Genomic DNA, 17,179 nt, shown 5'->3' on the forward strand with positions numbered 1-17,179 from the left:
AGGAAGGAAGGAAGGAAGGAAGGAAGGAAGGAAGGAAGGAAGGAAGGAAGGAAGGAGCCAGATCTAACTACTTGCCACAAATTATTTTAGAAAAGTACAGATTAGATGTAGAAGAATGGAAAAAGATATGTCACAATAGAAAATATGATTGGCAAAGAAACTTAAGATTTAACATTATATATATTTAAAACATCTATGGATGTTTTATGCACCACTGAACAACAGTGGGATGTTTATACAAGGTGCATCATTTGTGAGGCAATGAACCAAACCTCAATAAAAAAAAAAAAACTTTCTGGTTTTGTTTTTGTTTTGAGATAGGGTCTCCTGTATTCCAGGCTGGCCTTGAACTTCTATTCTACTGCCTCTACCTCCAAGCGCTGGATTACAAGCATGTGGCCCCATGCCAGGTTTATTTAGTAGTGAGAAATGGAGTCAGAGCTTTATGCTGGGCAAGTACCCTACCAGCTGAACTAAATCTCCAGTCCCCTCAAATCTCAATGAAAGTTTGAAATAAGATTTGTCATTGTGCATGTGTGTACAGGGACCGGCAGAGGCCAGAGACACTGGATTTCCCCAGAGCTGGAGATACTTAGTTCACACACCCCCATATAGAAACACACACACAGTTAAAAATAATGAGACTAATGTAGCCAGGCACTGTGGCACACGCCTGTAATCCCTCAGTGCTGACTCAGGTAGGCAGAGGCAGGCAGATCACTGTGAGCTCGAAGGCAGCCAAGGTCTAGGAAGTGAGTCCAGGTCAGCCAAATCTACATAGAGAAACCCTGTATCAAAAAATCTAAAACCCCAAAACCAAACAAAAAAGAAAACAAAACAAAAATAGAACTAATGGAAGAAGAAACGAACAATCTGAAGAATCTATAACAGATGAAGTGTTTAAACCACTTATCAAAAATATTATTTCTAGGGTTGGAAAGATGGCTCAATGGGTTAAAAGCACTGGCTTACCCGGATGGCTCTTCTTTTTTAAAAATATTATTTATTTTTTTATTAATTACAGTTTAAGCACTTTGTATCCCCACTGTAGCCCCCTTCCTTGTCCCCTCACAATCTCACCCTCCCTTCCTCATCTCCTCCCATGCCTCTTCCCCCCCAAGTTCACTCATAGGAGTGGTCCTCATCCCCTTCTGTGTGACCCTAGGCTATCAATCAGGTCTCATCAGGACTGGCTGCATTGTCTTCCTCTGTTGCCTGGTAAGGCTGCTACCCCCTCAGGGGGAGATGGTCAAAGAGCCAGCCACTGAGTTCACGTCAGAGACAGTTCTTGTTACCATTCCTAGGGAAACCACTTGTACACTGAGCTGCCATGGGCTACATCTGTGCAGGGGCTCTAGGTTATCTCCATGCATGGTCCTTGATTGACTCAGCAATTAAAAACAAGGAAATCATGAAATTTGTAGGCAAATTGTGGGAACTAGAAAATATCATCCTGAGTGAGGTATCCCAGAAGTAGAAAGACACACATGGTATATACTCACTTATAAGTGGATATTAGATATATAATATAGGATAATCATACTAAAATCTGTACACTTAAAAAAGCTAAACAAGAAGGAGGACCTTGGGTAAGATGGTCAATCCTTACTCAGAAAGGCAAACGGGTTGGACATCAAGGAGAGAGAAAACAGGGAACAGGACAGGAGGCTACCACAGAGGGCCCATGAAAGCCTCTACCAAGCAGGGTATCTAGGCAGATGCTGAGACTCAGCCAAACTTTGGGCAGAGTGCAGGGAATCTTATGAAAAAGGGGATAGATAGAAAGACCCAGATGGCCCTTCTAAAGGATCCTGTTTTCATTCCTAGCACTTGCATGGCAGCTCACTAACATCTGCCACTCCAGTTTCGGGGGAACTAATGCCCTCTTTTGGCTTACGTGGGTATCAGATATATACATTGTACACAGATATTTCAGTCAAAACACCCTTATACATAAAAATGTGAAAAGGACATCAGGGCCTAATAGACTCTACTAAGACTCAAAGAATAAGTATTAATCCTTTGCAAACTTTCCCAAAAACAAAAGGTGAAGGAACATACCTGGGAAACTAATAAACTAGGAAAATACTAGTTTTTTCCATAGTGCCATTATTACTCTGATGTTAAACATCACATGAAAACTACAGACCAATACTTTCATAAGAAAAAAAAATTAAAGGTCACTTAAGAGTAACTCTGAGCAGAGATGAAAATTCAATGGTTAATATCTTCTTGGTTACATGTATAATCACTTTGGGACATTCTTTTATCGATACACAGCAAGAAGGAAAACTCAACCAAAACTAGATCAAAAATCCCTTCAAAGGACTCAAAATGACAGAGAACAAACTGTTTTTTCCCATATTATTTTCCCATCACCAATATACAGAAGCAGGCTGACAGCCCAGGTTCCTGCATGGCATCTAATGTTAGTTTGTCAATAACATTATTGTATATCTCTGGTCTCTCCACATGAATAGGGACCGAGACAGAATGAAAGTGGATGTGAAAGGGCTTAATTCTATGGACTGAGTTCTCCCTGATACCCATCCAAATTGAGACTGCAAGTTCTATATACTTGTACAATCAGGACAAAAATGTTTTAATAAAATAGTAAATACTTGTGTACATGCCATTTAATAATCTCATTAAAGCCTCAGGTCCATTATTGGCCTTACTTGATGGCTGAAAAAACAAAAGCACAGGGTGGCTGAAACACTTGCCCAAAAGAAGAACACAAATGGGTCTCACAATTCAGATATTCAAGTCTACAGTCTTTACTCTTAACCATTTTACTACAGTACCCAAAACCATATGGGAATGAGCATACATAAAAGGCAAAGACCAAGGGGACATGCAGAAAGAACTACAGAGAAATTGCATTTCTTGGCCTTGCACTTACTGGAGACAAGAACTAGGGCTGCTTGGGAATGAGCAGGTCAGCTGGAGGACTTGCTGAGCAGGCATGAGGCCTTGAGTTCCATTCCCAGAAGGCCCTCAAAAAAATTCTGGAATCAAACTGGTATTATCTTTTTTTTTTTTTTTTTTTTTTTTTTTTTTTAAAGCAAACTAGGTGCTGGTAAAACTGCATTTCCACACACAGGAAAGTAAAGCTGGGCCCTTATTTGATTTTTCTATGAGTCAGAGAGAGTTCAAGGGTAGAGTGAATGCTGAGCATGCACAAAGCCCTGGGTTAGATTTCTAGCACCACAAGACCCTAGTGTGATATTCAAAGATGCAGGGAGAGGCTGGGAGAACAGGACAGAGGCAAGGGGATCAAGTATTTAAGGACAGCCTCTAATACACAGTAAGTTTGAAACTAGTCTTAGCTACACAAGATGTTGCTTCAAAGAAGAATGAGCAGACATTGTGGTGCATGGCTGCCACATTCAGAGACGCTAAAGCATAACGATCATCTGAGCTCAGAAGTATTTTATTTTATTTTATTAATTAGTTATTCACTTTGTATCCCTCCTGTACCTCTCTCCCTCCTCCCATCCCAATCCCACCCTCTCTCTTCCCCACCAGTGTCCCTCTCCCAGTCCACTGATACGGGAGGTCCTCCTCCCCTTCCCTCTGACCCTAGTCTATCAGGTCTCATCAGGACTGGCTGCATTGTCTTCTTCTGTGGCCTGGTAAGGCTGCTCCCCCGTCAGAGGGAGGTGATCAACGAGCAGGCCACTGAGTTCATGTCAGAGACAGTCCCTGTCTCCATTACTATGGAGGCCGCTTGGATATTGAACTGCCATAGGCTACCTCTGTGTAGGGGTTCCAGGCCATCTCCATGAGTGGTCCTTGGCTGGAGTATCAGTTTCAGAAAAGACCCCTATGCCCAGACTTTTTGGATCTGTTGCTCTCCTTGTAGAGCTCCTGTCTTCTCCAGGTCTTACTATCTCCCACTTCTTTCATAAGATTCCCTGCATTCTGCCCAAAGTTTGGCTATGAGTCTCAGCATCTGCCTCGATACCCTGCAGGGTAGAGCCTTTCAGAGGCCCTTTGTGGTAGGCTCCTGTCCTGTTCCCTGTTTTCTCCCTCCTATGATGTCCATCCTCTTTGCCTTTCTGAATGGGGATTGAGCATCTTATCCAGAGTCCTCCTTCCTGATTAGTTCCTTAGGTGTACAGATTTTAGTATGTTTATCCTATATTATATGTCTAATATCCACTTATGAGTAAGTATATACCCTGTGTGTCTTTCTGCTGAGCTCAGAATTTAACCATTCTTGAGCAATATATCTTAGGACTGACCACATATGAAAACCAAACAAACACTGTTTGTTTGGAAAGGCAACCTGTGTAATGGGAGAAATAACTGCAAATCACCTATCTGATAAAGGATTGGCATCTACATTACATAAAAAATGCCTAAAATTCAACAAAACCCAACTCAATTAGCTGAGCATAGTGGCACAGGCTTTTAATCCCAACACTTGGGTGTTAGAAGCAGAAGGATCTCTGTGAGTTTGAGGCCAGCCTGGTCTATATAGTAAGTTCTAGGACAGGTGGAGTTACATAGTGAGACCCTGTCTTAAAGCAAACAACAAACAAACCTTACTCAGTTAATACACTGAAAGGGGAGGGCTAAGGATACAGCTTAGTGGTACAGCACTTTGGCTAGCACATTAGAGGACCTGAGTATGATCCTCAGTACTCCAGAAGGCCCGGGTAGGAAAGGGGTGGGGCTGGGGGTGGAGTGGACAGAGTCACATGGCTATAATTCCAGTACCCTCAGACCAGCCTGGGTTACACAGCCAATGAGTCACTGTCACCACACCGTACCCCCCAAAAAAGGAAAAAGAGAAAGAGCTGTCTGTTGTGTATTCGGGGGAAACAGGACTTGAATAGTATTTTTCCAAAGAAGAGCTATAAATGCCTAAATTTAAAAAAAGTTCAACATTATTATTAGTCATTAGAGAAATGCAAATTAAAATTATAATGAGATACAGCTTCACACCCATCAGGATGGCTAGTACTGAAAAAGAGAAAAAGTATTAGTAAGAATGTGTAAGAATTAGAAAGTAAAATAGTGTAGCCACTTTGAGAAACGGTTGGCAAGTTCTCCAAATGTTATACATAAATTATCATATGCTGTAGTAATTTCACTTCTCAAGCAAGGTATTGAAGAGATTTATGCATCAGCTTCTTCACAGAGGCATCGTTCACAGCCTCCAAACGGTAGAAGCAACTCAAGCACGCTCACCCTGACAACAGAGTGACGACACAGAATGAATACATACAGTGGATACTATTCAGGTCACATGGGAAACTCTGACACATACTACACATGCTGAAAGCCAGGCACAAAGGACAAATCCGATTCCTCTGAGATGCAGTTCAGGGTAGCCAAATTATAAAGTCAGAAGACGGAATGGTGACTGCCCAGTGCTAGAGGAAGGAGGAAAGGGAGGATGGGTTTCATGAGTACACAGTTTGGGCGGGAAGCCTAGCTAAGTGGTAAGGTACTTGTCTGACGTGCGCCAGGCTCTACTTTCAGTCCCCAACATACTCATGAAAATATAAAATTTTGGAAGTGGATGGTGGTAGTGGTTGCACAACAATGTAAATGTCCTTAATGTCAAGGAACTGTATGGTTACAAGTAATTAAAATCTGGGGTTGAAGAGATGGCTCAGCAGTTAGGAGCACTGGCTGCTCTCCCAAAGGACCTGAGCTCAATTCTCAGCACCCACATGGTACTCACAACCATCTGTAACTCCAGTCCCAGGGGATTCAATGCCCTCTTCTAACCTCCTGGGGCACTGCACACACGATATACAGACATGCAGGCAGGCAAAACATCCACACACATGATGATGATGATGATGATGATGATAGAGAGGGAGCAAAGTGCAGAATTACTCCAAGGGAATTTTAAATTGAGTTTAAGAAGGTTATACTAAAATCGCCCACACCTACAAATCATTACAGACCCAATAAAAACCTCAATATTTCATTACAAATACCTAAATTTCCTAAACAAAGATTCTTAACTGAACTATAGTTTATCAGCCCCAGGTATGACCTTATGCAAAACCTCACTTTGCAGTGTAAACCAGATTAGGGCAAAACGGATGATTAACCATATGACATTCAGTGTTTGCTTTGCTTCTAGCTGTAGTCTTAGAGAACTGGAAAACATCGACTATTAAAATAAATAATGCTTCCAATCACTGAGTAAACAATTCACTTTAGCATTTTATTGTAATGTGCTTCTCATTCTCTCTAATGGAGTGGACAGGGTCTGACTAACAACAGTAGGGCTAATAATGATAAATTCTACCTCAAGTGGTAATCTAAGCCTAGGGCAAACAACTAGAAGGTTATAGTCACATATTTGCTGCTACTTACAAGTCATCAGTTCAGAGCCTCTGCTTTTATCTTATCTTGCATTTTATCTTACACTTTAATCCAAATTAATTTCTCAGTAAACTAACATGCATCCTTCTGCTGAAGTGCCTGAGCATAAAACCGCAACTCTTTTCAATTCATCAGTGTTGACTCTATGGAGAGAACACTGTAGTAGGCAGATACAGAAGCCCAAACAGGTGCATGAGCAGTAAGAGTTGGGGAGACTTCTGAGGACAGACCTCACATTTCCTTCTCAGCCTAACTCTACCTACATTAATAGTGATTTCTAGGTTAGGGGTGGTACTGTGCACCCGTAATCTCAGTACCAGAGAGAGGAAACAGAAAGAATCATACATGTAAGGCCAGTCTGCACTACTTAGTAAATTCCAAACTAGCCTTAGCTACTAGGACTTGGCAGGTAGCTGCACAAAGATTAGGAATTCAAAACCAGCTTTGAGTACAAAACAAGTTCAAAGCCAGCCTGGGATACTGAGACCTGTCTCATATAAACAAATACCACACAGTGTACAGGAAGAAAGGAGGCAAACCCTCTAAATGAACCTTAAAGGTGCCAGAGTGTATTTTACTCTTCTTATGAAAGGGCACAACACTTCCTAAGGGGAGAAAGAAGCACGGGCTCTTTTTGTTGGTGACATCAGGTGTTCCAATCAAAACAACAGCTCTAAGCAGCTGTATTTTCAGAATCTGCTGACAAGCAAACAGGACAGAGGCTTGTTTAAAGAACCAGCACGACTAAGCCATGAATGACAGAGAAAAGCAGAGACTGAGATGAGCATTTGTAGCTACAAGCTTCTGGAAGTATGTTAACTCTTACTGTCAAAACCTAAGCTCAAAGAACAGAAAGGTTTGTGGTCTTTCTACTGCTCTCCATCTGCTGAGGAGCTCCAAGTAAAGGTGGTCAAGAGGCCTACCACATGCCAGGAGATCCAAAGACAGGGTTTTATACTGTCATCAACTGGCTGAACGCCTCCCAGCTTAGACATCTGAAAGTCTGTATTCCATTCATCTCTTCCTGGGAATATCAGAGAACATTTTACAAGACAGAGTTTATTCATGCTGCCTTAGAAATCCTTCTCATGTATATATCAGTACAAATAAACTTTAGAAATAGCTAGAATAAATTGTACATACCACAATTTTCCTGCTAACTCTGAGGCCCACAGTATCCCTTGGAAACTCAATGGTCAGATTTTCTGACACAGACTTATTTTCTCACCACCCAAAGCCACAAGCTTTAAGAGAAAGACAAAGGAGCAAAAAGAAGCCTGTCAGCCATGCCTTTTTTCCTCCTTCAGGTATGAAAATACTGAGTATGAGATGCTCTCATTCAAAGCCATCGAAATGTCCATCTACAAAGAAAAACCAAGACATTTTAACTTTCACAGAACAGAAAAATAAAATGTAGCTAGGAATTACTAAGCAAGGATCAAAATAAAGGCCAGGTGTAGTGGTGCATTGCTTTAATCCCAGCACTCATCAGGCAAAGGCAAATGGATCTGAGTTTGAGGCATGCACGGTCTACTACTGAGTTCTAGGCCAGCCAAAGGTACAAGGTGAAACCCTGTCTCAAAATTAAAAGGAGTGGGGTGGGGTGGGTTAAAAGCACTTGTTGCTTCTGCAGAAGACCAATCACATGCTAGGATATTCTGGCTCAATTCTTAGCATCCACATGGTGGCTTACAGCCTATCTGTAACTCAGGTCCAAGGGATTTAATGCCCTTTTCTGCCCTGCAGAGTCACCAGTCAGGCACGTGCTACACACACATGTAAGACAAAAATAAAGAAACTTAAAAAATCAGCATGGCAATGTCAATCCTCACTCAGAAAGGCAAACGGGACGGACATCGGAAGAAGGAGAAAACAGGGAACAGGACAGGAGCCTACCACAAAGGGCCTCTGAAAGACCCTGCCCAGCCGTGTATCAAAGCAGAGGCTGAGACTCAGAGCCAAACTTTGGGCAGAGTGCAGGGACTCTTAGGAAAGAAGGGGGAGATAGAAAGACCTGGAGGGGACAAGAGCTACACAAGGAGAGTAACAGAACCAAAAAATCTGGAGCCAGGGGTCTTTCTGAGACTGATACTCCAACCAAGGACCATTCATGGAGATAAACTAGAACCCCTGCACAGATGTAGCCCATGGCAGCTCAGTGTCCAAGTGGGTGCCCTAGTAAGGGGAACAGGGACTGTATCTTCCATGAACTCAGTGGCTGGCTCATTGATCACCTCCCCCTGAGGGGGGAGCAGCCTTACCAGGCCACAGAAGAAGACAATGCAGCCAGTTCTGATGAGACCTGATAGGCTAAGTTCAGATGGAAGGGGAGGAAAACCTCCCTATCAGTGGACTTGGAGAGGGTTATGGGAGAAGAGGGAGGGCAAGATTGGGAGGGAATGAGGGAAGGGATGCAAAGTGAATAAACTGTAATTAATATAAAAATTAAAAGAAAAAATCAGCATGGCAGTTCTTAACAACAACAACAACAAAAACGAAACATAGAATTACTATATGATACAGCAGCTCCTCATCTAGGCTTATGCCTCAGAGACATGAGAGCAAGGTTTCTTTAGTCTTTGGCCTAAGAAGGAAAGAGATTCTGGAATGCTCTAAGATATATGAAGCTTGAAGACATTCTTTATGAGATGATTACAATTTTATAGTTTATCAGGAGCTAATGGTTGGTATCATCATTCCTAATTTACTTGGTGGTGGAAGAAGCAAACAGTAACAGCAGCAAAAACTCAATTTCGTTCAGTGTCTTCTAGCCCATAGGACAAGACAGAGTAGCATAGGGCATTAACTCTGTGAACACGGAACATTATATCCTGAAAGGAAGAGCTTGGGCTCACAACCTTGCCATGTAACAAAAGCAGGTCTTCCAAAATTCACTCTACCTTTACAAATTAGTTTCTTTGCTGTAAAGTGTATTTCGAGGACGGTGTGGTGCCAAGCATATGTAATCCCAGCACTTCAGTAGTAGAAACAGGAGGACTAGGAGTTCAAGGTCACCACTGGCTATGTACTGAGTTCAAAGCCAACCTCTGCTATGTGTGAATCTGTCTCAAGGTGAGAAAAACAAGGGCATTTTAAGAAGCATATAATATACTCTACAGAATTTGAAGATAAAAAGTACAGAGAAATAGCATATGGAAGAACACCAAGCCTGACATTTAATGAGTGAGAAGAGATGTCAGAAGGGAGCAAGGGCAAACCATTCTTAGTACCATCAGTATGTGCCCTGCTCTGGATTTAGTGAAAACAATGTGCTTATTCTCTGCAGGAAGCTTAGTTTGAGAATTGAAAGTGAAAGGGGAGGTCTTGCAGTCATGGGAAGACACAGAAGCAGCCATGGTGACAGGCATCTTTTCAAGGCCCAGCCCAGTTCTTTCAGTTATTCAGAGAAGGCAGAAAAACTTATAAGCTGCCTGGTGTCCCTTGGGAAGAATAAAGACAGCAGCCAAGGCAGAAACCATTGAAAGTAAAAGCAATGAAGTAGAAGCTAAAGCAAGCGGCCCCAGATGAAAAGGAGCTACCTGAAAAGCCTGTGTAAATACACGGTAAATAAACAACATGCACTATATTCTCATGCACTTCACTGACTAGCCCAGAACCTGATAACTTCATTCAAACAGCCATGTCTGTCTTCCTGCCCTTGAGTCACAAAGGGGTATCTGAGAGAAGAGTTTGTAATGCCAAATTCATTTAGAAGCTCACATTTATCATAAGGATTCATGACAGTGTCTTGATTGCTTGCTAGGTACAGATCTGCGTTTATTGGTGAGACTTATAAAATTGTGTTTGCTGCAAAATGTCTCTAGGGGCAGGAAGGTACCCCAACCTTCTTCACTGCGCCTTGTTAACACAATTTCACCCCATGCTCCCTCGTCCCAGCCCACCTAACACACATATTTCACAGCATTTCCCAGATGTGACACACTGTAGTAAATCATTGCAAAGACAAGACATTTTACTTCAAAAGAAAGATAAGAATAAACATCTCACCCATGCTCGCTCACACATTAGAATCTATACAAAGTTGTAAATACGCATTACTATTATTGGAGTGTCTGGCAAGCCTTACATCTGGAACTAAATCAAGTTCCCCATCTGTTGGGTTTGCCTCTTTTATACAGCGCTAACTTCTTGATTGTTTGTAAAAACAATTTAATAACTGTTGAGAAAAAGGGAAATCATAGGCACAAAGAGCAGAAACAATGGGAGAACGTCAGATTGAGATCTAACATACAGCCCTTTCCCTCCCCACTTACAGACCCACTCACTCCTTCGAGAGTACTGCTTCCCCATGACCCTGTGAGCCTCATGGCTGACACAGTTTTACACAGAGCTCTGTTTTGCTGTTTCATAAGAAACTAAAAATGACTTAGCCCCAGGGCTTTTGTTTGCTTGTATTTACCATGAACAAAAATAGCTATCTACAGTAAAGTGTGAACATTCTAGATCCCCATGAAGAAGCCTTGGTGAAGAGCAGAGGAAACCTTCAGGGGAAGCTTGGGGGTAGCTTATGCATGAAGAACACTCTGGCGGCTAAGGTGCCTGTAAAGGGCGTACAACCATCTCTTGGGTAGAAAATTCACAAAACAGCCAGAACTTTGAGCTATTTCAATATGACAAAATGAAAGCCTCATGTACTCCTGCTTTTCTTGATCAAGTATGACAATTTCTTGCACTCCTACAGACCTCAGGGCTTAAAATAGTAGTGGTGCTGAGAACATTCTCCTTGGGAAGGTGTGATAAAGCTCAGAATGAGCAAGGACTCTGAAAGAAATTCTCATTCCTTACCTGATGTTAACCAATGCATGTGTCACCTTGCTGGCTGCTTCCTTCCACTGGCCTGCGTTGGTAGAAAGCCTAAGGACTGTGAAAGAAAGAGTACAGATCTGTCAAGCTTCTGACACAAGACACAAAAATGAGGAATGAAGACACATCTCAAAACAGCACTATTACAAAAACCAAACAAAGCCTATGCCAACCCTCTGTTTAAAATTAAAAAAAAAAAAAAAAGTCATCAAATAAGGTCTTAGAGAATCTTTCACCTATTTTCTACAGGAATTTTTCTCTCTCTGACTTCTCACTTCCCATCAAAGTAGCCGCTACTCCTTCTCTGCCCCAGCCTGTTCCTAGTCCCCTCCCTGATAATGGGCTCCAAAGCTTAGCTTCTATATTCACTTAGTAGACTAAGATGATGAGGAGATAGCTCAGTTGGCTAAGAGCATGACGACCGGAGTTAGATCCCAAACCCCACGGAAAATTGTCTGCTGTGGTAGCACATGCTTGTAATCCCATGGTGAAACAGAGACACATGGACTCCTGGGGCTTGCTATTGGCAAACCAGCTTAGCCTCCTTGGCAAACCCCAGGTCAACGAGGTCCTGTCAAAAATGATGAGGTGGACAGCTCCTAGGGAATGACCTGAGATTGACCTCTGGCTTCCATACACTCACAAATATCTATTATAGGAGTGGTGATATGAAGGTAACCTGTCACCATGTTTGCCATTGACCTAACAGCAAGGGTTCCACTTCATTGGCATGAAACTATGTAGATCAGGCTGGCCTCAAACTCACAGCTGACTGAGTTGGTATCCTTTCTTGCTCCATGTATATATACATAAACGTAAAGTCATAGACACAGACAAATAGGACAAATAATCTTTGCAGCTAGAGAATGATCAATGTTTCAAACAGGGAAAGCTGTTTTGTTCTCCTAGCTTACACGGGTGACCTGCAAAATGAACCAGTAGGAAGTATGCACAATCTGACCAAATTCTCTTTTAGAAAATATCACATAAACACAAAAGTGCTCACATCCCTGGACAGCTATGATTTCAAGCCACGCAGGCACTAGAACCATGGGTCATTTAGAAAAGACCCAATAGCACAAGGACTCCAACAGACATTCAAGTACGTTTTTGCTGTGTTTGTGTGCACCCAGTGTGCACTCATGTGTATAGGAACACATGCAAGTGCATATAGAGACCAAAGATGAACTTCTCTTTCACTCAGAACCTTTAAAATTTTTTTATTAATTTATGTGTGAGTGTAAAGTACATGTTTATGGAGGTCAGAGGACAACTTATGAAGCTGATTCTCTTCCACTGTGTGGGTCCCAGGGACTGAGTTTAGGTTGTCAGGTTTAGAGGAAAGCAACATTACCTGCCAATCCATCTAGGTGGCCCCGCCACTTATTTCGTTATACATGGTCTCTTATTAAACCTCTGGGACAAATATCCCTTTCCCTTGCCCCCTCTCTCCACTTTCCCTTCTCCCTCTTCCTCTGTGTCCTGACTTTGTCTCTTATTCCCCTGCACTTTGTCCCTCTGGGGCAAGTAAATCTCTTCAGTACTAGAACTTGGTTTGGGGTTGTCTTGTGCCAACTTTGAAGTCCCTTCAGGGGGCTGTTTGGAGAATTTTTCGGTTTGTTTTCAAACATTTATTTGAGAAGGAGAGAGAGTGTGTATGTGTGTGTGTATGTATGTATGTGTGTGTGTTTTGATTAATGGGGGGGAAGCTCATCTTGGCTCCACATTTGTTCTTGAAAGGTCTGGGTTTTATAAATATGTGGAATTTTATGAAAGAGAAAACAAGATAAAGACTTAAGCAAAACAATGGTATGAGTGCTGCTTTTCTAACTGGTAAGATTAGGCTAGTGAGAGCAACTTGGAATACTTCCAAGTTAGAGTTCTAGAGCACCAACTCAGGGATAACCCAGTATATATGCAAATTTATTTTCATAATGAACAAATCACTTCAGCAGATCAGACATGTATTTGTTTCTATGTTTATAGGTATGTTAATAGGTGTGTATGAATGCGTAAATGTGGATGGAGCCAGGTCAACTTCAGCTAGGGTTCCTCAGTTACATCCTTTTTGTTTTATAAAAATGTTTTTATTAGCATATGTTAATAATACATGTATTTCATTCTGACATTTTCACACGCACACAGAAAAAATTTCGATCATACTTACTCCTATACCCTCTCTTACTCCCTCCCACTCCTGCTAATCTCTTTCCTCTTCCTAACTAGGGAGCTTCTACTTCATTTTTTTTATATATGTGGTCCAATAAGTTTCATTAGGATTATTTACAGAAACAAGGACACCTTATAGTAGTTAAAACACTGAAGAAAATGTTCCATCAAGCAGTAACTGCTTATAAGTCCTCATGGAGAAGTGAGACCCCATGACACCTCCTCCTAACATGACAGGATGTTAAATAGCCCCAACTTTGAGACAGAGTATGGTAGCCCTTTGACCTGGTGCTTATTGAGTAGACTAGGCTAGGGGAGCAGCCAGCTAGCAAGCCCATTGGATTTGCTTCTCTGTCTTCCCAGAGCTGAGATAACAGGCACAAACCACTATGGCTGGCTGGCTGCCATTCTCATTCTCTCACTCTCTCTTTCTCTCTCTCTCTCCTTTCCTTCCTTTCGTCCTTCCAAATGAGGACTGAACTTTGGTCCTCATACTTGTATGGCAAGCACGTTACCAACTGATCTTACACCTCAGGCCTCAATTTTTATCGGTAATTTTTTTTTGTACAGTAAACCTAAGTTGGAAGTTTTATTAAAGATATCTTGATGGGGCTGGAAAGCCAGCTCAGTGGTTAAGAGCAAGTATTGCTCTTCCAGAGGTACTGGCTGCAGTTTCTTGCAGCATGTCAAATGGTGCACAACCACCTCTGACCTCCATGAGCACCTGTATACAAATAGCATATACTCACACAAACACACCCGATTAAAAATAATATAAAAGTATTTCAATAATTTAAAAAAGGAATTTTAATGTCGATTTTAGCAAAGGGATAGAAGATACAGAAGATCTCAGAAGAATTAAGACAGATGCATGTCTGGCTACATGCTTCTCAAGGAAGAGTTGCCTACTGATACTTTTTAAAAAGTCTTCTTAAAGATTTATTTTATCCCTCTGTGTGTGTGTGTGTGCTGAGAGTGGGAGCCTGTGGAGACCACGAGAGGACCAAGGCTGAGGCAGCTGCCATGTCTTACCACGCTTGGATCCCTCAAGGCTGAGACTGTTGGCACATTCCACTCCACTGGGGCTCCCTCAGTGCTAGAAACTACTGCTTTTCTCCATCATTTTAAGTCTCTCCTGGTTTAGATGTAAACATAATTTTCATAGTATAGATGTTAGATTTGTTCTGTTATGCATTGTTAATATAATATCGATCATTGTTCTGAAAGGTATATTATGTGAAATCAGTGGGATCTTTCATAGTTTTCCTTTGATGGTCTGAGGAAAGGAAGTTCAGTAATTTTTTGGAGAAATGGTTAAGTGAGATTGCTATGCAATCATGAAGACCAGGGTTTACCTCCTGGGGTTCACAAAAGGAGCCAGGGATCTCAATAATACCTGTAGCTCCAGCTTCAAGGCATCCGATGCCTTCTTCTGTCCTGTATGACATATCTGAGCGCACACATGTGCACACCCCTCCACATATACCGCAAGTAAAATTTAAAAACCTAGCCCTCAAGACAGCATCTCCTGCACCTCAGGCTGGCTCTGAAGTCCACTGTGAAGCCCATCATAACCTTGAACTCCTGGTCTTCCAGTCTCTACCTCCCAGCGGCTGGGATTAAACCCAGAGCTCCGTGCATGTTGGGCCAGCATTCTTCCAACTAAGCTACATCCTCAACGTCCTCTTCCTACTTTTTTTTTTTCTTTTTAAAGAGTCTTATGTAGCCCAGACAACCCAAATTTCTCCTGATTTAACTTCCAAATGCTGGGATGACACTGCTGATATGGCTATATCTGATGATTCCTCTTAGGTCTTCATGTTTGCCAGGCAAATAGTTTACCAACAGAGCTGTCTCTCCAGCCAATCTACCCCTGCTTTTTGAGACAAAGTCTCAAGTAGCCCAGGTTGGCCTAGAACTCTTTATGTCAACGAGGATGGCTTTGACCTTCCGATTCTCATGATTCTATCTTCCAGAGTGCTGAGAATATAGGCATGTGCCAGCATATGTGCCCTTATAAAGAGTGGTGGGGATTGAACCCAGGGTTTCCTGCATGCTAGGAAAACACTCTATCAACTAAATTATATCCTCAGCCTAAAACCACAGTTTGGGGTAAGTTCTTCAGTCTTTTTCTTATGACTCTAATAAGTGTATTATTTTTATTTTCCATAATTTACTGCATAAATAATAGCATTAGTTTAAAATACAATTACAGTGTGCATGTAGCATTCAGAGGACAACTTTTAGGAATCTGTTCTTTCATTTCACCCTGGGTTCCAGTGATTGAAATCAGGTTACCAGGATTGTATGACAAGTACTGTTACTACCAACTGAGCCAGCTCATGCTCCTACCCCCTTTAACACACTTTTAAAAATATTTGTTTATATGGGTTTGTTCCTGCCTGAGTTTATATACACCATGTGAATGGGCACATGTGCCTGCAGAGGCCAGAGGGCTGGGACTCCCTAGAACTAGAGCTATAGATGGTTTTGAATCACTGATATGTTTTGCAGATAGCTGAATCCAGATTCTCTGCAAGAACGGTTAAGTGCTCTTAATGTCTGAGCCATGTCTTCAGTCATTGCTGGCCCTTTGAAAACACATTTTATTATTTATTTTACCTCCTACACTTTTCATAACCTAAGACCCCAAGCACAGGCAAGGTTTTTGTTTTGTTCCACTTTGTTCCAAAGGGTCATCAAGAGGAGGATGACAAAGGAAAACAAAGGAGATGAGGCTGTAGCTGAGTTGATAAGAACACTAGGCTAGCATGTGGGATGTCATTCCTCAAGGGTGCTATCCACCTTGTATTTTGAGACAGGGTCTCTTAATTGGCCTGAAGCTCACCAAGCAGGCTAGGCTAAATGGCCAGTAAACCCCACTTCCCCATAGCATGTGCCACCATGCCAACTTAGTATGTAGGTACTGGAGATCAAACTTAGGTCCATGTGCCTGTAAGACAAGTATTTTGCTGACTGAGGGAATTTCTCAACTCTGCACTCAATCACCACCATCTTCCTGGCACTCACTGAATATGCCTCTCTCTAGCATATTCATTCTTTCTCTCTGTCTATCTGTCTTTGGAACTCCTTCCTCTCTCTCCACATCAACAAAGGGCAGATATCTACACAGCTTTCCATTGAGATGAAGTCTGAGTACCTGAAAGCAAAAGGCGCACATAGGCTTTCCTGTTGCCTGAGAAGAGGAGACAGTCTGTTTACTGTTTTTCAAACAAGGTCTCTCCATGTAGCTCTGGCTGTCCAAAAACCTCATAATGCAGACCAGGTTGGCCTGGAATTCACAGAGACCTGTCTGCCTCTGCTATGTGGGTGTTAGGATTAAAGTCATATACTACCATGCCTGGCTCTGAGCTATTTATTTCTATAACACACAAAGCTTCTCTCCAACTAGACAATCTTTTTCCTGTTACCTACCAGATAGCCAGTGCGGGGTTTGGGAGCAAGGGGTGTGGGCAGGCAGTGCAGAGAAAGAGCAGAAAAAAAAAATGCTTACCCATGGAGTAGAGGTTGTCAAAGCTCTGATGCATGCGGATAATTTCATAGTAAAGCTCATCATAGCTGCTTGGAGTTGGCAGGAATGTGTCACCATATGTGATAAACATATTAAACAGGTTCACAATCTGAGAAAGAAGCAATAGCCCATACCCAGGCATCAGGCTATGTAAATCAGGAAAGCATTACTAGTGGTTAGCTACACTCATCTTCCACTGACTTGCAAATATACACAATTTTGGAGACTTTGTAAATGGGTTGTAAAACAATTATTATTAAAAAATCATTGATATAAACTAATAATTTATATAAAATAAAG

At 41.9% G+C, this 17,179-nt stretch overlaps 1 protein-coding gene across 3 annotated transcripts in view; it reads right to left on the bottom strand.

Annotated features, from left to right (window-relative positions):
• The window catches only part of Armh3 (armadillo like helical domain containing 3), a 176,170-nt gene that overhangs the window by 53,173 nt on the left and 105,818 nt on the right, over window positions 1-17,179 (bottom strand). For all 3 annotated transcript variants that reach the window (XM_055591672.1, XM_055591670.1, XM_055591671.1), the window contains exons 22-23: window positions 16,862-16,988; window positions 11,161-11,236 (exon numbers count right to left, since the gene is read on the bottom strand). In XM_055591672.1, coding sequence (XP_055447647.1) covers window positions 11,161-11,236; window positions 16,862-16,988 — 203 coding nt within the window. The remainder of the gene's footprint in view (window positions 1-11,160; window positions 11,237-16,861; window positions 16,989-17,179) is intronic.

This window comes from Psammomys obesus, unplaced genomic scaffold (genome assembly GCF_907164565.1).
Source record: "Psammomys obesus unplaced genomic scaffold, mPsaObe1.curated_primary_1811, whole genome shotgun sequence".
Lineage (NCBI taxonomy): Eukaryota > Metazoa > Chordata > Mammalia > Rodentia > Muridae > Psammomys > Psammomys obesus.